Here is a 23904-nt window from a genome sequence, read left to right as displayed (position 1 = left end):
GCAGCTATGTGATGATGATGCCATTTAAGCGCCAGGCTTTAGTAGAGTTTGAAGACATTGAATTTGCCAAGAAATGTGTTACTGGTGCAGCAGAGGAACCTGTATACATAGCAGGCCAGCAAGCCTTCTTCAACTACTCTACAAGCAAACGGATCACTCGGCCTGCCAATACTGAAGACCCTTCGGGCAGCAACAAAGTACTCCTTCTGTCCATTCATAATCCTCTTTATCCAATCACAGTGGTATGTCATTCACTTACATGTATCTTAGTTTATTTTTGTGCATTTATAGTTTGCTAATTCAGAAGGTTTAGCTTATAGTTGAATACAATTCAGTAACCTGTATCTATTATGAATTGCAGTTAACATGAAATAAGCAAAAAAATGTGTCAGTATTCAGCTAGCATAGTCCCAGACCTTGGTAAAGCACCAGCATTGATTTTAATATGTATATTTAGTGCTGCTGTCAGCAGATTTGAATATGTGTAACAAATGACTGTGCCAGCATTGTTCAGTTAGTGGTTGAATATAACCACTACACGTAACTTCTAGCGCCACCTAACCCAACTAAGTGGCCTGGTGTTAAATATATGGATAAGCAAGTGTTTTCTGCCACAAGCAAATGCATAACTTGCTTTGAATATTGGCCCAATAATGTTTTCACAGTTGAGGCCTCTCAAATATATATGATATACAAAATACAGCAACAACAAAAAAAGTTTCATATTTTTTTTCCAAAGGTTTATTTTTATAGAAGTCACCTAGCAGTGAAAACAGACAAATTCACAGTATATTCTTTGTTTCAAAAGCCTTATAGTGTTCTTGGTGCCAGTTTGTTCAGTGTGCAGGATTTCCAAATTGCAGATTCTCTTGTGTTGGATACTTATCTAGTGTTTACAGGTGAGGTAACTATTAGGACAGTGTTTCTGTTGCACATGAACCAAGAAGTGGCGCTACTTTATGATTTGTAACTTTTTTTTAATCAAATTTATCCCACTTATCCAGCTCATCTAAGTGGTTTGCAAACAGAACATTCATAAATTAAAAAAAAAAAAAAAAACTTTGCATACAACGCCAAAATATAAAATCATATCCTACAAATAGGATTAGTTAATCTTTTAAGAAAATGCCTCCTTAAACATGGTTTTACTGCTTCTTAAACATTGGTAGAGAAGTTATCTGCCGCAGAGAAAGACCATTTTACATGGTTGGTTCTGCTATAAAAAAAACTTTAAAAAAAAAAAAAAAACATGCATGAAATCCTCCTCAAGATGAACCTGACAAAATGAGGGAACATCTAAAAGGCACTGACCTTGTGATCTCAAATTTCTTGAAGGACAATAAACTTTCAACTTTGTGCAATAGTTATTGGAGCATCATTATATAATGCTTTAAAAACTAACAGTAAAATTTTTAACTTAATTTGCCAAACAGTGTTTGCAAGTGCTTTTTTGAGATATTTGAAGGTGACCACTTGGAATGTCGGACAGGTTGTTTGTCTCCTTTCTGGGTCCTCATAAAGGGGAGAAAACATCTATGGCATGCATATTAAGATGGATTAGGGAAGCTATTGTGGCGGCCTACATTGGGGAAAGGTCTAAAGGTGGCAGAAGGATTACAGACTTACTCGACCAGAGCACAGGTAGTTTTGTGGGTGGAGTGCAAGTTGGTAACCCTGGAAGACATTTGCAGGGCAGCAATGTGGATTTCCTTGCATTTGTTTTCTAAGTATTGAAGTTGTAGGCCAAGAGATCATGATGTCTTCGGGGCTAGAGTATTGAGGGCAGCCTGGTCTTCCTCCCGCTTTGGTAAAGGGAGCTTGGGTGCAACCTGTACTTCCAGACTGGTCTGGCATGATAAGGAGAAAGATGAAATTTAGTCATACCATTGACTTCTTTTTCTTTAATCTTGCCATACCAGTTCAGGACCCACTTTTGGAAATGAGTCTGTTAGTCACATTTAAGAAGTCTTTCAGTAAGGTCTGTGGCAGGTAAGTCAGATGTCAAGTAAAGGTCTGAGTGGTCTACTTAAGTATTCTTCTTACTCTAGAGGAAGGGGGAGTCATTGGTAAGGTGGGCTGGGGCCTTGACTGGCCTCCTTTATGGACTGGAGGAGTCAGAAGGGGCTGACTGCTCCTGAAAAAAAAAAAGAAAGAGAAGAAGAATAGTAGTAGGAAGTAGTGAGAGAAGTTACAGATGTTTAGTGTTATTGTTCTATGTTAACAAGTTTCTTAGTTCTGTCAGTTGTCATGCCCAAGGCATTGCGCAGGAAAGACCAAAGAGTTGCAGGCTGACAGGTGCGTTTGAACTCCTATAAAACACAGCAGGACAGTTAGCAATACTGGAGACAAAAGACAGAGATAATCAGCAGATAAATTAACAGTGTTTCCCTTCCTGGAAAAGCAATTTATTTGCTCAGGGCTGCACAGGGTAAATAACAGGCCTTTTAGTTCAAAAGCTTTGTTGGTCTTCATAAAACCAGTTAGAGCAGCATAAAGAAACTTCCCCACAAAACATCAGTTTGGGGAAAATACAGACTTGGCTAGAAGTTCAAACTGGCTTTAAGTAGGAAAAAAAACCCAAAAAATCAGTTTCCATTTGAGTCAAAATACATTCCAAACATGAATGTCCAGACTTTCCCCCTTCCCCTGCTTCCAAAGTAACAGGCAAAACAAGGTCAGTGCAATCCTCTAGTCAAACAATTCTCAGTGCAAAAGGGAAAACAAACTCGGTTCTCAGCAGTCCCTGGCTGCTTGCACAGAAAACATAACCGGATTAAAGCATCTTTTAATTTAGAAAGCCCACCTTTTGGTTCTTTCCCCTGTCAGTGTGCAGCCTCCATCAACCCAGGCTTTGTACTCCCAAGGCTAGGGAAAAATACTGTCCTGTGCTCTTTTTCTGCAGGCTGGGGAGCATAGCCTCAGTCCTGCTGTTTCTTCCTCTCAGACCCACACAGTAGCTGAGAATTCTTGCAGACTGAGGAACAAACCTTTTTCCCCAGCTGACTTCCAGAGAGCCACACCCACGCGCTTTTCCTCTGACCCACACAGCAGCCGAGAGATCTTCCCAAGTAAGGTGCTTAGGGCTCCATGAATCCACCTAAATTACAGGGTAACAATACAAGGCTAAATACCTTCTTTAAGGCTGTCCTTTCCTTCTCCCAAGTTATTTATAACCCACTCGTCTCTGGATTGATCTGTTGGGACTAATGGAAAGAAAATTATCAAGTAATAACTAATTTTTCCTTCTCAAAACATTTTCAATATTCTCAGTCTTATTATATAAATGTAAATTGTCTTTTATCAGAGCCAAATTGAGTCCAATTGGGACTGAGTTTTTTTTTAAGAGTCCAATTGGGATCCAGTTTTTTTGAATCTCCACGTTTCATTGAATCCAATTGTTGCTGATAGAGATTAAACTTAGCAGAAAAAAATCTCCAAAATTTGTATAGCCTGAGTAGAGAATCGAGAAACCAGAAGTTTACCTAGCTCCTCTATAGCAGCCCAGATCAACATTAGAGAAATCTCAGCAGAATGCTGCAATGTGAAGGAAAAGGCTAGAAAAGCCTTTGCACTCTCAGCATTCTCAGAGTCTCGCCAACCAAGAACACCTCCACTGTCCACCTGGAGGGAAGGAGGAAAACTTCCACTGTCCAGTTTTTTGGCTTCTTGCAGGGATACCAGCGTTGGGTCTGCTTCCAATGCTACCGGCACTGAGGCCACATCCAGTTCTGTCCCTGAAGATCCTCTCCACTGCCTTATTCGTCGGGGGGGGGGGGGGGGGGGGGGGTTGCCGTTCTTCTGGACTGAGAGATATTTCTATAGCCAACGCAGTGGCCAGTTGCACTAGTCTGGTTCCTGACGTTGATGCCATAGATTGGAGGTGACAAAATGGGGGGGTTGAAGGAACAGAACCCTGCCCCCGACCTACCCCTTTCCGTTTCTTGCCTTCTATAACGGGTTGCTGAGAGAATTCCAGGAAATGACACCCCCACTCACAATCATCTAGACGCCATCTTGTTCCACCTTTCTGTTCACTTTTTCAATATTTTTTTAATGTTACAGTATCCTAGCAGTGCAAAAATTAGGTATGAGAGGCCATTTTCTACATCCTTTATATTTTTAGCTGTAAAGAATTAGAATGCTTTACCTTTGACTTTGGTGTATATCAGGCTATAAACATTGTTTAAAGGTTTTGAAAACTTTATTTCAGAAATTTGTGTAAACTAAATGAATTTGCTTAGAATATTGTATTAAATTTATTCCTGAGAATGTTTAGTTTTCTCTTATTGTGAGTCGCCTTGAACTTTCTGGTATTGACGTAAATATGGTATGTTATATAATGGCACTAGTTGTGGAGTCCCGTCCCCCCCCCCCCCCCCCCCCCCACTCTTGAAAGCAGCTTGTGGATAACTATACTGGGTCAGACCAATTGTCTGTCTAGCCCAGTATCCTGTTTCCAACGGTGGCCCAATTGTTTTGGGTTGGTTTTTTTTTAAATTGATAATACCGCCTCTTTCGAGCACGAGTCGGGGAGGTTTATATACAATTGTTCAGGTACTTGCATGGTCCCTGTTGGGCTCATAGTCTTAAGTAATATATTATATCTGGGGCGATGGAGGGCTGTGACTTGCCCAGGATGAGGGCCTATGAGGAGTGGTCTAATGGTTAGTGCAGAAGGAATTGAACCTATTCCCCAGGACCTCAACCCACTGCAGACCATTAGGCAGCAGTGGGAAAACTACTGTGACACAGGTCACCAAATGCCCTAGCTGTTGATTTTGTCTGATGTCTCACTTTTTTATTTGGCCCCAAGGAAGAGTGTCTTTTTTTTTTTTTTTTTAATTGGACCCACTTTTGGGCATTACTGTATTTCTTGACCATTATTTCAGTACTTTGAAGTGTTTCTCTTTCTGCACATCCATTTGCAGGACAATGCAGACAAAGTACATCCATGTTTTCTCAAGTGGAAGTAAGATCTTGAAATTGGAAAGGAGTGTAGATGGCAAACCAGTTCTCATGATAGTTGTGCTGTATTCCAACTTGGAGAAAAATATGTGCTTAGAGTAGAAAGCACGTTTTTTTAATATAAAAAGGAAAAAAAAAAAGCAGGAAAGAAAAATCTGAAAATGCAGGGTTTCTATAAGCTTTCCATAACAATTGTGAGGGAGATGACCTCATTTTCTGTGTTTTGTTTTTATAATTGGGTCAATTCAGGATCATGAGTGTGCAGTTATAGTTCCCACACCCTTCATGCCACCTTTCTAATTGGGTAGTAGTACTGGGATCAGCAGTGGAAACCTTGGGCATGTGCACTCTCTCCTGTCACTCCAGTGCTGCTGACCTATACCTTAAGGGCACAGCTAGAGGGAAAGGGTCCTCCAGGCCCAAACTTCCTTGTCTCCTCTCTTGTTAAGTAGTTTGGACTCTCCACACCTCTATTAACTCTAAGTTTTGTCAGGTTTCCAGGAGTCGGATTTCAAGTGCTTTGAATTTTTTCATGTTTTCCAAAATCAGGGTCTTAGAACAACAGATGGGTACTCCTTGATGTATTTCCTGTGCAGTATCTCTTATACGTAATATGGGCCAGTAGGATCCAGTGAGTAGGTAGTGATTTTTTTCACTTTATTCAGACCAACTTGGCATTTCCCAAGGCTATGGCGGAATTGCAGAGAGCAGTTTGAAGAATTTCAGAACGAATGAGTCAACTATGAAACTTTGTTGTGAAACTTTAGTAGTTGCCATATGTATATTTTGGTATTCTGAAGAAGACACAGAGGGCACAGCTTTTTTGTCACTTGTTAATTTATGGTTTCTTAAGTAATATTTTTTTCACAAAGTACTAGGAATTAGTAGCAGCAGAACTTATTATAGTGTTTGTATTCGTTTAAATACTAGCGACTGGAGTTCTCTCCAGGTCGGTTAGCAAGAAGAATACAAAAGATCATAGTTTCTGCCAATAGTACCATTTTATTTTTCACATCCGCTCAGTTTGGGGATTTCATGTATACCACAGATATTCAGATTTGTCATTTCCCCTTTTATTTATTTATTTGCAAAAGTTCTCTGCTTTTAAAAGGTAAAAGATATCAATGATGCCAAGTCTGAGTTGAACTTATGTCTGAATCCAGTCTGAACGCTTGGGTACTGTGAACTTTAGGCTATTACAGGATTGCCTTGTTTGACTCTCAGGCTTTTTACTGCTTGTTTTATCTTCCTTTCTTTTTAATATTATTCCATACCACAGACTCAGCAGATAGTCCGAATGCAATATACTTACTTTTTTGTTGTGTTTCATTTGTTCTAACATTCTTTTTAGGTATTATGTAGTAGTTACTCATTGATTTTTTTTTCTCTCCTTTGTATAGGATGTCTTGTATACTGTATGCAACCCAGTTGGAAAGGTAGAGCGTATTGTTATATTCAAGAGAAATGGGATACAAGCTATGGTTGAATATCCTTTTTTAAGACGTAGGAAGTTCTGTAATTCAAATGGATTTTGTTGTTTCCTTCCCCTCCCCGCAAACAGTGTACGGGAGAGCAAGTAGAAATATGAACAAGAAAAACTGGGTTTTCATTTGCCATTATTCTTTCTTTCAGAGATACTGCTACTTTCTTTCGACGAACAGGATATCAGGCACACAAGTGGGTGACATAGAGGCATATTTTCAAAGCACTTAGCCTTCCAAAGTTCCATAGAAACCTATGGAACTTTGGAAGGCTAAATGCTTTGAAAATATGCCTCATAATCTTGCAGAGCCAAAATGGAACAGCTGTTCTAGAGCTCTGAACTAAGTGTAAAGTTCTGAGCATGTCGCTCTTCCCATACACAGTGGTGTAAGTCCCTCAATTTTGTTTTTCTGATCTGCTGAACAGTTGCAGAAACAAAACCTTTCCATTAATGGAAAGGTTTCTCTTCCAATGTGTTTTTGGGTTTTTTTTATGATGGAAAACAGTTTATTTTTTTTTTACGTTTCCTACAGAAAATGTCGCAAACAGTCAAATGATCTAACCTGGTCTTCAGTGCATTCAAATGATTCAGAAATTTGGCACATTCTCCAGTTGCCTTATCTGTCTGGATGCAGAACATAACAAGGCTGTATGCCTCCACAGTCCTCATGTTGAAGAGCGGCTTTTGCTTGTGCAGTAGAAAAGAACATCTGTGCCTCGACCTGAGCAGCTGCGCTCAATTCCATAAAAGATTTTTGAGTTTTGTTAAGGACCTCTGTAAAGTTCTTCCATCGGCCAGAATCAGGAACCAGGCACAGCACAATCATCTTGATCCATGGGCATTATTCCTACCCTTTATATCAAGATCTGCTGTCTACCTCAGATTCTGTGCCACAGAGAGGGTCCATTCTACCATCTAGGACCTTACATGTCAGCAAGTTAGTTTTCTTCTTTTTTTTTTCTAAACCTATGTTGATTTTGTCTACCAAGTGTCTTTTTACTTTTACAGTGGCTCCTATTTGGAATACTCTGCATTGTGAAATTCTGTTAGAATCTAATTATCTGCAGTTTCATAAGCTACTTTACCATTGGATGTTTGTTAAAGATTTCTCTTGAATTTGTATTTTAGGTTCGTAAACTCTATTTTGCTTTATATTACCATGTTAGAGCAACCTATCTGCTTGATTGCAGTTTACTAAATTTTTCGTTAAATAATTCTTGAATTGTATTTTGTTTGAATTTCTTTTTTGTATGTTACGGTGACTTGCCAGATTTTTTGCTCATTTGTTGTAAACTGTAATGAGCCTTCGAGTTTGGCATGGTATATAAGACTTGGCATGTTACGTTATCTCCTTTGCTGTGTTTGTAATCTCTTAATATGGACAATAGGACTACCCAGAATCTTCTTTAGAGGAAGGATAATATTCTAGAGTGCAACACTTCTCTGCCATTTAAAATCTGTGATTAATCTTTATAGACCCGATAGTATGTTGAGATTGGTTAATGCTTCATTGTTGGCTCTCCCGGATTTCTCCCTTGTCCATTTGATGGTTACTAGAGCCAGTGCCTTTTTTTGGCGGGCTCCAGTTTTATGACACTAATTTCCTCTGCAGTTGTGGATGGAGTAGTCCTTTTAGCAGTTTAAAGTTAAGTTGAAATCCCATTTTTTTTTCAAGAGGTATTTGGCTTGGATATCTGATCTAGGATGATAATACTTGGAGACCTGCAATGATTTTGTAAATATGAACTGATGTTTTTAATTTATATTTGTTCTGTTTGTATACTTTCCTATTACTGTGGTATTCATTTTGTATTTGGTGTGATTTTATTTATTTTACATTGTAAACCACTCTTATTTTTAGAAGGGTGGTATATCAAGTTTTTAAACTATTAGCAATTGATGCCAGAGCTTGTCTGGCTCTACTTCAGGCTTGCATGAAGGTGCTCATAATATATTAGCGGACACCATGCACTGGTAATTCCCTTTTTGATGATGTGGATATAGGAGGAAGTTGGTCCTTCTCCAGGGTTTTCTTCCGTGATCACCAAAGAGAAGTATTTGTTTAGCATGTTTACTTTATCCTCATCATTCTCTACATAGCTATTCTCAGCATCCTTCAGTCTTACAATTCCATTTCTATCTTTTCTTCTTTCCCTGGTATATCTGAAAAAGGTCTTGTCACTCGAATGAGGGGACGACATAGGATGAAGGTGAAAGAGGATAGACTCAGAAGTAACCTAAGGAAATACTTCTTCACGGAAAGAGTGGTGAATTTATGAAAGTGGAGGCAACGAAAACAGTATCTGAATTCAAGAGAGTTTGAGACAGGTACATAGGATCTGTAAGGGACTGGTAGGGAGCATAAGATGGCATGGATGGGCAGACTGGATAGGCCATATGGGCCTTTATCTGCCTACATTTTTCTGTGTTTCTATGCATGTTGACAGCAGTTGCTTGAGGTAATCCCCTATCTGAATAAAGTTAGTTTTTTCTTTTTTTAAGTCTAGAACCTTCACTTTTGAATGAACTCTCTCCACACTTACCTTAATATTAAACCACACTATCTGGTGATCACTGGATGCCAGATGATCACCTACTATAACATCAGAGATACTATCTCCATTAGTAAGCACTAAGTCCAGTATGGTTCCATCCTGCGTGGGTTCCATTAACAACTGCTGGAATAGTTCCCAACCCTGTAGAGAATCCAGAGTCTCCCTGCTTCTAAAAGACCCTGCAAAAGGGATACCTCAATCAACATCTGGCATATTAAAATCACTTATTAGTAGTACTTCCCCTTTCACAGCTATATTTTGAATATCTTCAATGAAATCTGTCCACTTCTTTTGTCTGTGAAGGAGGCCTGTATATCACACCAGCGTAAATACATTTGCCATTCCCTCTATCTAGATTGACCCACAGCGCCTCTTCTTTACCCTGTAGGTCTTGCAATTGTGTGGCTTTAATATTATCTTTAACATTAATAATATCTTTAACATATAATGCCACTCTCTCTCTCCCTTTCTTCCTACCCTGCCTTTCCTGAACAGATTATAACCCGATTTAACTATATCCAAGTCATGGTTCTCTGTGAACAATGTGTCTGTGATTGCCATTAAATCCAAATCAGCCTCAAGATCTAAAACTTTATTTCCCATACTTCAGGCATTAGTGCATTCTGCTTTCTATACGTTGTCCCTTTTTTTCCATTTGTATAGAGATATTTAATGCTTCACTTACCTGAGGGCTTGTTCTTACCTGGAGTCTTTGGTCACCCTGCCCCAAGAAGTTTAGTTTAAAGCCCTCTTCAGTAAGTTAGCCAGTCTGCTGCTGAAAACACTTCTTCCTTTCTTTCTTTGATAGATAAACACAATCACTGCTCAGCAGCCCTTGGAAAAGCATCCCATGGTTCAGGAGGCCAAAATGCTCTTGACAATACCATCCGCACAGCCACACATTCATCATCAAGATGCGAGCTTCTCTGCCTTGGCCTTTACCCTCAACAGGGAGAATCGATATGTGCACCTGTCTGCTTCACCCTCTCTCCCAGAGCCATGAAGTCACTTGATACATTTGGAGGGGTACCTAGCAGTATCATTTGTGCCAATTTGGACGAGTAACATTGGATAATAGTCGTTCTGCTTGATGATTCTCGGCAAGCCTCTAACATTTTGAATTTTAGTACGTGGCAGACATCACACCTCCCGGGACATCATGTCTTCAGATGGATGCATCTGTACCCCTCAGCAGAGAATCGGCAACTATCACTGCCTTTTGCTTCTTAGTGGTCACATCAACTTTGGGGATTCCAAGCTCCGATTCCTCCTCTGGGATGCTGTCACCTCTTCCACTTCCAGGACTGCATATCGGTTATTCAGTTCAAGGATAGGAGCAAGAAATCCTTCCTCCACAAGTACCTATGCATTTAAGTAGACAAGATTTTCCATCTGATATTTCACAAATGGTTGCAAGAGAGTTTGGTATCCTCCAAATACCATACTACAAAATGTTTGTCTCTCACCTTGGACTGCTAATGTCCTCCATCACAGTACAAACACATTCTGTTTATAATGACCCCATAGATGGACTTTTGGTTTCATAGTGTCAAGTTGTTGCCAGGTTCATGAATGTGTTACTTCATGTCTAACCATTGATACACTTGCTGCTATCTTTATATCTCTTATAAAGCTGCCATTTGAACCTATTGAATCCATGCTTCAAGCATCTTGCTTAGAAAGTGATCTTCCTAGTAGCAGTTACTTTTGGCTAGAAGAATCGGTGAACTTTTAAGAGGTAGTCCTATATTAACTATTAACTCAGTTTCATCTAACAAAGTAGTTGTTCATACTCATTGTAAGTTCCTATAAAGGGAGTTGTTATTTTCCTTGTGGATGAAGAAATAATGCTTCCTATGTCTTACATAAACCACACAAACATCGATTTGAGAAGTCCATCTTTTATTCTGAAATATAAAAAGGCTCTCACTTACTATTTACAACAAATGGAATCTGTCAGGCTACAGAGTTGTTTTGTTTCCTTTAATGCTAGATTTGGCATAAACAAAGCCAATTGGCCCACATCCTGTATTCAGTTCTGTTACAAGCAGGCTGGTACTCCTCAAGCTACTGAGGTTAAACCTCGTAAAATTAGTCACTGCTTCTACCCTAACTCTCTTGAAGTCTGCCTCATGACAGTATATATGCAGAGCAGCTACATTGCTCTCATTTCATACCTTTGCTTCTCACTATTGCTTGGACCAGTTGTAGTAACTTTATTTATTTTATTTTAATTATTTGGATTTTGTTCACACCTTTTTCAGTAGTAGCTCAAGGTGAGTTACATTCAGGTACACTGGATAATTACCCAATCCTTGGAGGGCTCACAGACTGACTGTACCTGAGGCAATGGTGGGTTAAGTGATTTGCCCAAGATCACAATGAGCAGCAGTTGGATTTGAACTGGGCTTGTCTTTATAAGTTCAACTCTTTCATCATCTGTGGATGGGCCACTTGTGGACAATGAATAAGTTATCTATAGTATTAAGTGGCCCTGGGCATGGGAGTTGAAAAATTGCTTACTTGCAATAGGTGTGTTCCATGGACAGCAGAATTTATAGGGCACACAATCTTGTACCTACCTGAGTTGCATTTTGTCTTGATCTAATGAACTAACTGAGGGACTGAGGAGAGAACACTGCACACAGCAAGGGTCACACGTTATCCAGAGCTTTACGCTTAGTTCTGAGCTCTGAAAGAGCTATTCTGTCCTGATGCTGTTCAATGATGTCACCCACTTGTATGCCTGATTAATCCTGTCTACAGAAAACAATTCTTAAATGTAAGCAGTGTTGCTTTTTGATTGTCATTTGAATATGTTCTTGCAGCGTTCCTCCATCACTATAGTGTCAATAGACGTATAGATATTTTCCTTAATATTCATCATGTTTGATTCGGTGTTGGATGCTCAGAAGGTTAAATCAGCTCTTAATGGTGCAGACATATATGCTGGTTGCTGTACACTCAAGATTGAATATGCAAGAGTAAGACTAATACATTACGTTTTCATTAAATTTACTTTTATATATCAGACGTGTATCAAACTAACATTATTCATATCTTAATAGCCAACTCGCCTTAATGTTATTCGGAATGATAGCGACAGTTGGGACTATACTAAACCATACTTGGGCAGAAGAGGTAAGCATTTTATGTGAATATTGTTAGCACATGTATGCTATTTAATTGTACAGTTAGTCACATGATTAGGGTTATTGTGGGGGTTTTGGGGGGTAATTAGAAATATTTGTAGAATAAGTTTTGGCTAAAGTTCTGTGGCAGAATCTTCATGTGTAATCCACAGAAAAAAAAAAACAACACTTTAGTTCCCTCTACTGTGGTGAACTGAGCTATTTAATTCATCAAGGAGGCCACACATGCAGGCATGCTCACAGCACATCGACTTGCAGTGCTCACTCTGGATGAGAGGAGTCTGATGGCAAAGTATTCATTGCAAACGACAAACTTGCACGCTGCAACTTCATGGAAACGACTTTTTGTAAATCCCAAAGTTTGGACAAGGCATTGTTGAGAAGGCTAGAGGAGGACTCCAGCAGGCTGACTCTACACTTCATCATGCACCACATCGGCATCAGCAAAAGAGCTTTCTGAAAAAGCCTCACTCGCAACCCACCTTGTCTGCATACAGCATGCATCACCATCATAAGTTTGTAAAAGAGGACACTTAAAAGTACTTCAGATTTGAATGGGATGATTCCCTTACTAGACTGGATCCATTTATCCAAGATGATTGTATACATTGTAACTGCTTTTGTATCAATATATCATTTAATTGAAATGTTCAGTTGAACAGTGTACGTATTGTCATATTGCAAATAAAATGAAACAAACCATTTATCTGTAGACGATGGGACATAAGTTTGGCTGTAATGTATGGATTTGATTCCAGTAGAAAGTCAATTGCTTTGTTAACCACTGAGGAGTAGACATTGGATCATGCATAGATGGTGCTAAGGCATTTGAGTTTTTATTGCTGGGATTTTCTCAGTGTAAAACCATATCAACTGATTTTCATTTCTAACAATGAACACCTGTAATTTCTTAGATTTGAGACCTTGATGCTTTTAAAACCAAGCCTCCCATAGCTTAGAAATTTGGCAATTAAATAATTTATAAGTACCCCATTCACTAAATTATTTGCCCCTTTTTTTTTGCTCTTATGGGAGTGAAGAGACAAGAATATTAGATTAGGGTGTTCTGTTAGCCTCTTATGGGCAGTTGAGCTACACACACACACACATTGAATCAAAGGTATTTTTTAGGATACTGAAAACAGCAGAAACATGGGACCATTTAACATGCATTGCAGAATCGCAGATCTATTTCTCTTAAGAGTGAATGCTCAGCGGTTTACCATTCTTGTAGAAATAGTATGTTCAACCAGTACTTTTGCCAGTGATTTTTATACCACTATTACATTTATAAAATGAAACACGTCACAGATTTAAGTTAATCCCTTTATCTAGTAAAAAGCTAACAAAGGGATACAATATTGGCTAGCAGTTCAAATGCCACTAATTTAGTGGGTTTGGCCATACTTTTCAACTGTTTCAAGCTTTAATGTTAATAGTTTAATAGTAGTTATGACAGAGTAATTTGTAGCATTAAGTACCACTAGCTTTAGCATTTTTTTCCTTCCCCCACAATTTTCATCTCCATACTATTTAACATTAAATTTGAAGATATAATAGTAGCTTAGTAACAGTGGTAAATGTATTGCTATAAATACCAGAGAAGGAGGGGCTTCTACTACTTTTATGCTTTTTGAAGATTTTTTTTTTTGTGCACACTTGACTTTTCAAGCAGCTTTCCAGTGAATCAAGAATATATATTGCATAGAAAAATGTTCACTTCCAACTAAAAGATAAATTCCTAATATTGTAGACATTCCCTGTACCCTTTCATACACTTTTCTATACAACTGAATGACACTGCTTATACAGTTTTATTGAACCCTTTATTTGCTTCACTACTACAACACATAGAGTTTGCTAAAAGGACTCCCTTTGTTACCATGGAGTAGTTTTGTAGGCAATGACACGTTTGCTGTTAAAATCATAGTGGGAATATACAAGCAATACGCTGTTCCTCAACTACTTCCCACCAAATGCTGTCTGTGTATGCATGTGTGTGTACAATTCATATGTATCTGAACCTATGTTATGCTCTGTGATTACTGATTGTGAAACCATGTAATACAGGTTGTTGTTCGCTTATGCTGAAACTTCTTGAAAGGAGCCCTCTTTGAAAATGTGTTGCTGTTGAAGCTAATAGTATGATTCAGGTACTGTCTTTCAAAAAGTACTGCACTTCCAATCTTTTAAAACTGTATGGGTAAATCCTAATATGTAGTGGTGTTTGTAGTGTTTTGTGGTATGTGGATATAAAAACTAGTTTTCTCTCAACTTTTATATACTGATTTTGCATAGGCAAAAATGTTAGTGTTCAGTAGTTTTAGTTATATGGGTTAATTCATTTTTAAATTCTGGTATCTTTCAGCTGCCATGCATTTATGATTTCTTGAATTTTCTTTATAGTGCATTGACTTTTCATATTTCATGTAAACTGATATTTACCAGAAAAATCCTTCTGAAACAAAGTTGACATGTTAACAGATGTTGGATTAATGTATCTCTTGTTTTGCCCCTTAACCTTTCCCAGCAATATATACTGATCTGATTTTACTTTAAATATCTGCTTCCAGGTTCTGACAGATTCCATTGTTATTTTTTCCTACATTGATCAGAGTGGTCAGCAGGACTAGAAGCTAAGCAAAGTCACTCCTTTTGTGAAAGGAATTAGGCAGTAGCAGCTAGGTCATTTGCTGAGAGACATTTTCACAGTATTTTTAGCATAAGATGTAATTAACCTATTTATCAAATATGAACACTTAAGAGGAGAAAATATGCCTACAGTTTGAAATAATGCCTCCTCTTTGCTTCAATATTTTAGAACGAGGAAAAGGCCGTCAGAGGCATGCCATTTTGGGAGACCACCCTTCCTCATTTAGACAGGATGGATATGGTAAGTTGTCACATGAGTGGCTAAAGACATATGCTGAGTGACAAGGAAGTTTAATTGGTGCATTGTGATCATTAAATCATCTCCAGTATAAAATGAAATGTTTGGTTTTACCTGCATGTTGCTGTTTGTTCTATGCTCATTTTTATTATACGTTTAACTGTAGTGGAAAAAAGAGAATATGAAGATCAGAATACTTTCCATTTTTTTTATCTTGCCCAAAATAAGAAGTGTCAATTTCTGGAGTTGCATATAAATGTTGCACTTGCTTTTCAACAAATCAGAGTTTGAAACTATAAAGAGAAACAAAACCTTGAGAAAGCAATTTGTGAGAGATGATGTTTTAAGTTGGTGTCCAGTGCTAAATTACTATATGTGGGTCCTTATCTTTACCAAGAATTAATTTTAATTCAATTTTGACCAATTATTATTTTATGTCTGTATGCTATAGACCCTTAAGTTCCTGAAAAATTTACTTGTAAAATTTGCACGTTTCTTTGATCATCTTTGATGCACTTTGTAGTGTTTAATTTGTGCCATTTGAAATTGCTTATTTATGTAATTGTATTAGACTGATGGCAGACACAGAGGTGTCCTGACCTTTGTGTTCTTTCCTTATGGTGCAGTAGACATATGTGAAAACTTAGCGATAAAATAAATGTAGAATTGTTGCTGTGATATAAATATATTCATTAAGGTGAACACATAAAAATTTGTAAAAGGACTTCAAAGAACTGATTAGTTGGCTTGCTCTGATTATTTGGATTGATTAATTTTGGTATGTAATATACTTTTTCTAAAGGAAAAAGTTACCCGAGTTATGCAACTGCATCATAGGGTATGCTGGGCATCAAATGGGCAGAATATTCTAAAGCACTCAGGGAAAGGCAAGAGCCTTCCGCTGCTATGAGCAGTAGTTCTGCATTACAATATCCCTATGGCTCCTCAGTTTCTCTTTGTTCAGATGCATCTTCCTTAGTGTCCAGACCAGTCCAGAACCTGTGGGTTGTGTCTGTCAGCCAACAGATGGAGACAGACTAAAGACTTGTGGGCTCTTCGCAGCCTCAAATATTCAGTATTTCTCTGTCTCCAGCAGATGGTGACAGGCAGACCATGCAGCTGCTGAACAGGTCTTTGGGAAGCTCATGAACTGGGTGGCTGGATTATCAGTGACTTCATTTATTTGTTAGAGCTGTATTCAATTAAAGAAGACATAATATTCAAAAGACTGATAAAGCTAAGGGCAAATCTCAGAGGAGTCTTAGAATCCTCCCTGCCCCCTTGTGATCCGATTGCCTGCTCTGTGTAAAGCCAGCTGAACACAAGACAGACATGGAAATCTACAAACAAAACTGCCAGTAAAGATGAAAGACCTTTCTTCTTTTTGCCTGGTCTGTCTGTGGATTACAAAGTATAAGTTTCTTCCGCCATTGGGGGAGCCCAGCTGCATAGTGTTAAGCTTCCAGAATTTCTTTTGGTGCTTTGAAGGCCAAAGCACTGGCCTCTATTTTCAGAGCAGCTGGGCACGCCTGTGGTAACGGTTGGGCTTGAGGGCATTGAAGCTGTGGTCAAACATATGTGACCATCTCTGGGAAAAGGTGACTAAAGTCACTAGAAACAAAAAATGAAATTTTAATGTATTCTGTTAGAGCAAACAATTTGTAATGCAACAATCCAAACCCCATCCTTTTTATGTGGAAAAAAATTTAAGTTGCAGAAGCTCAAACTAGAGAGTTGCATGGGGACAGAAATTTCAGCCATCCCTGCCCGTCCCCATTGGAGTCTAACCTGTACCTACTAAGATCCATTCCATCCCCACAGGAGTTAACGCTATTACTTACTCGCTCACAGCCCTCTATTTCCTGCTGACCTCCAACAGCCTCCCACAATTTTTGGGGCAGTATTCACTATTCAACCAATGAGTGTTCCAACCCAGAATTTGCTGAATTCTTACAGCCTCCAATGAAACACAGTTTTCAGAACTTGAAAGGTTATTTAAATTTCTTTAGATTCTACAGACAGAACATAGCGGTAACAAGTATAGAAGCATTCACTATTTAAAGGTGATGCCAACAATTAGGCGATTTTAGGGGGAGGGTAACTTTTTTTTTTTTTATATAAATGAGGTTCTTAATTGATTTTAAGATAGAGGATAAATGCTGGATATTAGTATATTTAGGTGGTTTGCTTGGGCTGCTTTCTGCTTAGTAAAGTTTCAGTGCAATTGAATATCACACTGTTATTGTGATTAAACATATACGATGAAGCAGAATAGCCCCTTTGTTAAGGCGTTGGTTGGCCTTGTAACAAGCAGCTCACAAGTTCTAGGCTATTTGTTATAATTTAGAGGGTTGTTTTTTTTAATTCTTGGTAATGAGTTTCATCATATAAAGTTCAAGATTTTTTTAAGTGCATTGGAGAAACCTAGTTCGGTGGTCTTCACTCATTTTTAAGTTGGAGCCATTTTGGATCCAAATGAGCTGAAGGAGAGCTGCCAATGTTCATTGTTTTGAGTGAGCCTGGCTGCTAGGGATACTCCCACATGTGAGAACAAGCAGCCTGCTTGTCCTCGGAGAAAGCGAAGATACCTGTAGCAGGTATTCTCCGAGGACAGCAGGCTGATTGTTCTCACAAACCCCGCCCTCCTCCCCTTTGGAGTTGTTATTGTTCTTTCTTGTTTATGCTTTTTGATTAAACTAAAGAGGCACACTCGCGCGGCGGGCAGGAAGTCATTCGTGCATGCGCGGGTCATGCTGCCTGCGACGTAACTCTCTCAAAAGATTTTGATTTTATTTTGCTTGCAAAATTTTTTGCCGATTCCTGGACCGCCGCGGTCGTCGACCCACATGTGAGAGCAATCAGCCTGCTGTCCTCGGAGAATACCTGTTACAGGTAAGTATCTTCGCTTTTCATGCAGATCTCTCATTTGTTTAAACGTAACTAAATGGCTATAAGCTCCTAATGCAGTCCACTAGTTTTCTTATATTTTGTCCTTGTGTTGATGTATGCTGTACCAAAACTGGAAATACAGTAATAACAATAGAATTTAGTAACATCCAAAACGTATTAACATTATAATTGTGTTCACATTTGGGTAATTGAGAAAATGCTGTTAAATTATATTAGAAAGCATGAAATCGACTTGGTTAACTACTTCTGTTTATCAACCAGTAGTAAATAGTAGTAATAAACAATATTAAGTGCATTTTTATAATATACCACTGCATTCCACAAAACAAAAGGCGCAAGTTCCCACAAACCATCTTTCTATTTTGATCTAGGCACAGGAATAAAAGATTTTAAATGCTCCCAGGTTTCAACTTAATTCATGTCCCTATAACCAGCCTCTCCAAATGATACACTGATAACGAATTATAACAAATTACTATTCTACCTATAAAAAGTTATTCCGTTATTATACTTCCTCTTTGTACATCCATATACTGCACAAACCGGCATGTTTAAAAATATAAGTGAGATTAAATAAAAATGCTACCTGCAGTAAAGAATGACAACATAGATGCAGCAGCCCGTTTCCTGTTTTTATCCAACCTCCTTGGGTTCCTGCAGCCGGCAGCGATTCACAGTCAGCGGCCATCTCCATGGCTTTCCTTCTGCAGCGTTCTGCCCTCTCTACTGCAACTTCCTGTTTTGATTCTATACAGGAAGTTGCAGTAGAGGGCGGGACGCGGCAGGAGGAAGGCCACGGAGACAGTCTCTTACTGTGAATTGCTGCAGGATCCTGTAAAAAGTTTTGTTCCTGCATCCCTCTGAAGTGAGCACACATTGATCTTAAGTGAGCGATGCTCCCGATTTTGTATGAGCGATCGCTCACGCGTTTACCTTGGAGGGAACTCTGTCTGTAACCCAGCTGATGAAAGCTCCTTTGAAGCCACTAAAGCCCTCTGAGTTAAAGCACTTGAGCTGGGGCATCTTATTTTGATATAGGTCACTTCAGCAGAGTTATTAAGGTCCAGGCTTTAGTGATTGATCCACTCTACACACAGTTTTTCAGAGTGGTTGTGGGTATACATTTGTTCCTAAGGTGGTGTCGGGTGTCTGCTTTAATCTTTCTACCAATAATAATATGTAGTCAATCCCTAAATTAGCTGGTGAAAAGAATGGGTTGCAACAGGATGTCTGTGGAGAACCTATAAAGATATATGTTTCACTTGAATTTAATTTGTTTTGTATATGTTTACTGATTATTGGGGGTTGAAAGACGATTCAGCATAGGCTTGTATATACAGCCGAGCAACGTATCAGTGAGTCACACCGCTAAAAAGCGGCTCACCTGAACAGCTCTATACATCATAAAATATCCTCCAAAATCAACCCTTCAAATTTTTAATATATAAAGTGAATGCTTTAACTCAAGTGGTGAAAAAATCAAATATCAATCTTTAATATATTTAAGTTGTCCCCATGCATACTGTGTCCCCAAAGTTCACCTGGAGGAAAAACAAAATATCGTTGATATAAAGGAGCCCAGTCTTGACTGTTAGCAAGATCTAATTTGGATGGGTGATTTTGGAGGATATTTTATGATGTATAGAGCTGTTCAGGTGAGCCGCTTTTTAGCGGTGTGACTCACTAATATGTTTATTGGCTGTATATACAGCCTATGCTGAATCTTTTAACCCCCAATAATCAGGAAACATATATAAAACAAATTAAATTCAAGTGAAATATTATCTTTATAGGTTCTCCACAGACATCCTGTTTAACCCATTTTTTTCACTAGCTAATTTAGGGATTGACTACATATTATTAGTCTTCACTTTTGTCTCTCCCGTGGGGTTAATCTTTCTACCAGCATTTTTCGTAAGCCATATGCCACAATAGTGAATGGATTGCAAAAGAGCCTCAGCCTTCTACTTAAAATGTACTGAAGTCCTTTAAAATTCTACCCAAGTTCTGTTTCTTTTGATGCTAATAATCCTGGAATCACTGTTGTCAAGTATACACTATTCAGTTGGCTAGCAAACTACATCATCTTCACTAATGCCTAAGCAGGCCAGAATCTGAAGCATTATGGCAGGGCTCATTATGTCAGAATCCTGATTCTCAGCAGCTCATTTAAGATCAGCCTTTGTGGAGGAGATATGCAAAGTTAAAGCACTCCCTACTTTCACATTTTTAATGCAGTGGGCGGTTGGTTGGCTCACTCCATCCTAAGGAATCTCTTTGAGGCTTACTATTGAACTCCATTTCTGTTAGGCCCATTTTCATTGGTTTCCTGTAACTGGGTGATTTATGCACTCACGTTCTGGTTGTTTAGAGTGTGAAACATCTCATTCTCTAGTTGTAATCAAAATTGGATAATTTCATTATATTACATTAAAATATATATTGGAAAATTGTTTTATGTACATATTAGTAAAAAAAAGGCCCGTTTCCGAGAGCAATGAAACGGGCGCTAGCATGGTTTTCATGGTAGTGTGTACGTTTGAGTGAGTGTGTGTGTGATAGTGACTGTGTGAGAGAGAGAGCGTGATTGTGTGTCAGAGATTGAGAGTGGGTGCTTGTGTATGTGTGAGTCAGCGTGTGTGTTTCAGAATGATTGTGCTCGAGAACGTATGTGACACAGGTCTGGGTGCTTGTGGATCTGTGAGTGTGTGTGTTTCAGAATGAGCGAGTGTGAGAGACAATGTGGTCCCCCGTCCCCCCCCCCCCCCCCCCCCCCACACACACACAATTGGCATCCTGCAGAGTTTCTGGCAGATGTGCAACCATGCGAGCGTAGCACACCGAAGCCTTGAGAAGAAAGGGGGCCAAGGGAGTGCTTTGGCTTCTTTGTTAGGTTTGTTCAGGCGCCCCTCCACTTTCTCCCCTCCCCCCGACAGGAAAAATTCAGAGCAGCCTTACCTCGTGCGGGAGCGCCACACCCCCCTCCCATTGGGCGCTCGTGATTGGCTGCCTTTATTTCCCTCGCCTTTCCGCAGAAGCCGCTGCTGCACGTCGTTGGGAACCGTGATGGAGGAGGTCGGTGAGAAAGGGGAAGGGCTAGGAGGAGCAAGAAGGGTTTGTAAGACTCCTTGGCTGGGAGGGTGGATGCGCGAAGTCAGCCGGTGGCGCTTGCTCCGCCTTCGAGTGGTTGGAGGTGGGAGCGGGGCGGGGAGTAGGAGTGGCTAGCGGCCAGAGCGTGCGGGCACTGCTGCTGCTGCTTGGGCAGCTGTCGGATGTGGTTTGTGTTGAGTGAACGAGGATCTGCTGCTGCTGCTTGGGCAGCTGTCGGATGTGGTTTGTGTTGAGTGAACGAGGATGACGCTGTTTCCCCCCGGGCCGCTGCCGGTGACCTAGCAGGTCTTACACGCACACGTAGTTTGCAAGAGCAGCAGTGGCTGGACAGTCTTTGCGGTTGTGGTGTAGAGCGATGTGTGCCGCGCCCCCGGACCCGCCCTCGACGTCATGACGTTTTGACGCGAGGGCGGGGCGGCTCAGCGATGCCATTTGTAGAGTGTGATTGCTCCGCCCTCCACGTCATGACGTTTTGACTGAGGGCGGGGCAGACTCTCATGGGTGAAAGAGAAAAATTCTGATCTACACCACCATGCAAGAGGAAGTTGCAGCTTCATTTAGAATGTTGGGGTTGCGAATTATGTCCGGAAGGGGCGTGACTGAGGGCGGGTCTATGAGTGAGAGGTGCATGAGTGACAGTGAGTGGTGCTGACAGCCTAGCAATGCAGGCCTTCAATGTGTCCCTGCCACAGAGTGAGCTTCAGAATGTTGGAGGTGAATTATTTATATAGATATTCCCTGCATATTGGGGGTCGGAGGAGAGTGATTAATCACTTGTACTGTATTTTTTATTTTTATGCAGGATCTCAAGGCTCTCTGCTACCTTTACCAAACCAGTACAGAATGGGATCAAGGGATGCACCAGAGCTGGTGGCTTACCCTTTACCCCAGGCTTCCTCCTCCTCATACATGCACAGGGGTTATCCTACAGGGGGCTCTGTTGCTATGGTTAGTGGACTACATCCATCAAAGATGAACTGCTCCAGGGTCTTTAACCTGTTCTGCCTATATGGAAACATTGCAAAGGTAAAACTTGGAAATATTTTACATTTCTGATAAGAAGTGAAGATGAATAACCATGTAATGTATTTTAATAACATGTATGGGTAGTATTTTAATAACAACTATGGGTAGTACAATAGGTGTAGGTCACTTACGTTTACAAAGGATAGATTTATTCTATCCATACACTTGAAGGATAATTTAATAACAGGTCACCTGTAAGCACCAAGAAAGCACCTGTTCTGAGTTTATTTTATAAAGAGAGAGGCATAAAATCTGCTGAAATTGCAGCCGAGTGTACCATCTTTAGAGCAGGTATAAATATGCACAGCTGAGGTACTCATGTAGATATGTATTGTAACCTATATGTATATCTGTGACACTATCTGTACTCCACCCATACTGTGCCTCCAAACATGCCTGATTGACATAGTGCATACTTGTATGGATGGGGTCATTTTATATGAGAACTTTTACGTGTCTACTAAGGCATATGCACACACAATAACCTTTATAAAATTACCTCATTTTTAGCTGGGAAAAGACTGCTCAGTCAAGTTTTGCTGAGCTGGGGGGTTTTATGCCAGCTGTGTATAAACGGGTATCAGTCAATTGATTTTTGAATTCTTACAAGATGTAGTTCTCACTTAAAGTAATGCAGTCTGATCTTTTTCCTCCACCTTTTTCTCTGGGTGATTAAAGGCTACCAGTTGCTGACAAAATTAGAGCTTGAGAGTGTTAACACTGGATGCAGAGCCTAATTTTTGATTGAATTTAAATATGCTACAAAATCCCCAAGTTCCCGCTCCGTGCCTTTCCAAATCAACAAGACGTCCTCTATAAATCTTCTCCAAGATACAATGTTGATTTCATAAACGCTACCATGAATGTTTTGTTGTTCAAACCTCGTCATATAAAGGCATGCGATTGATGGAGCAACCGCAATGCCCATGGCCACTCCCTTTATAAAAGGGAGGCTCCCCTTATCGTTCACCATTCAGCAGTGTCTCTCGCAAATATATTAAACAGAATCTGCCCCAGCACCAACCCCTGGGGCACTCCACTACTCACCTTCCTTTCCTCTGATCTGATTCCATTTACCACCACCCTCTACCACTGTCGGTCAAACAGTTTCCAATCTAGTTCACCACTTTGTGTCCTAAGTTCAGCCGTCTCAGCTTATTCACGAGTCTTTTGTTAGGGACCGTATCAAAGGCTTTGCTGAAATCCAAGTAGATCACATCTATTGCATGTCCTTCATCCAGTTCTTTGGTCACCCAGTCAAAGAAGTTAATCAGATTCGTTTGGCAGGATTTTCCTTTGGTAAAGCCATGTTGCCTTGGATCCTGAAACCTGTTGGCTTCTAGAAAGTCAACTATCCTTTCCTTCAGCAGCGATTCCATTATTTTTCCTACCACCGACAAGAGGCTTACTGGCCTGTACTTTCCCACTTCTTCCCTGTCTCTGAATTTTGCGAAGAACCACATCAGCTCATCTCCAATCCCACGGAACCTCTCCTGTCTCTAAAGATCTGTTAAATAAATCTTTCTCCGAGGACAAGCAGGCTGCTTGTTCTCACTGATGGGTGACGTCCATGGCAGCCCCTCCAATCGGAATCTTTAAGAGGTCCTGTCAGGACTTCTTTGAGCTCCCTCAGTATCCTGGGATGCATCCCATCTGGCCCTTTTATTAGGCTTTTTAATTTTTGATATGTTTGTTTTACTTATTTTCTTATTTTATTCTATATTTGAGGTATTATGTTTCTGTGATCCTTTGTAAATAGGACGATTCATAAGTTTGAGTAGGTACATGACATGGATACAATTAGCCAATTTC

At 39.8% G+C, this 23904-nt stretch overlaps 1 protein-coding gene across 1 annotated transcript in view; it reads left to right on the top strand.

The window, feature by feature from the left end:
* Positions 1 to 23904, top strand: part of HNRNPLL (heterogeneous nuclear ribonucleoprotein L like) — a 125281-nt gene that overhangs the window by 60468 nt on the left and 40909 nt on the right. The window contains exons 3-8 of the mRNA XM_030196287.1: positions 5 to 242; positions 6366 to 6451; positions 11891 to 11987; positions 12072 to 12144; positions 14977 to 15048; positions 21869 to 22092. Of these exons, the coding sequence (XP_030052147.1) occupies positions 5 to 242; positions 6366 to 6451; positions 11891 to 11987; positions 12072 to 12144; positions 14977 to 15048; positions 21869 to 22092 (790 nt within the window). The remainder of the gene's footprint in view (positions 1 to 4; positions 243 to 6365; positions 6452 to 11890; positions 11988 to 12071; positions 12145 to 14976; positions 15049 to 21868; positions 22093 to 23904) is intronic.

This window comes from Microcaecilia unicolor, chromosome 3 (assembly GCF_901765095.1).
Source record: "Microcaecilia unicolor chromosome 3, aMicUni1.1, whole genome shotgun sequence".
Classification (NCBI taxonomy): domain Eukaryota; kingdom Metazoa; phylum Chordata; class Amphibia; order Gymnophiona; family Siphonopidae; genus Microcaecilia; species Microcaecilia unicolor.
The sequence above is the reverse complement of the archived record's forward strand: the minus strand, read 5'-3'. Positions and strand labels throughout refer to the sequence as shown.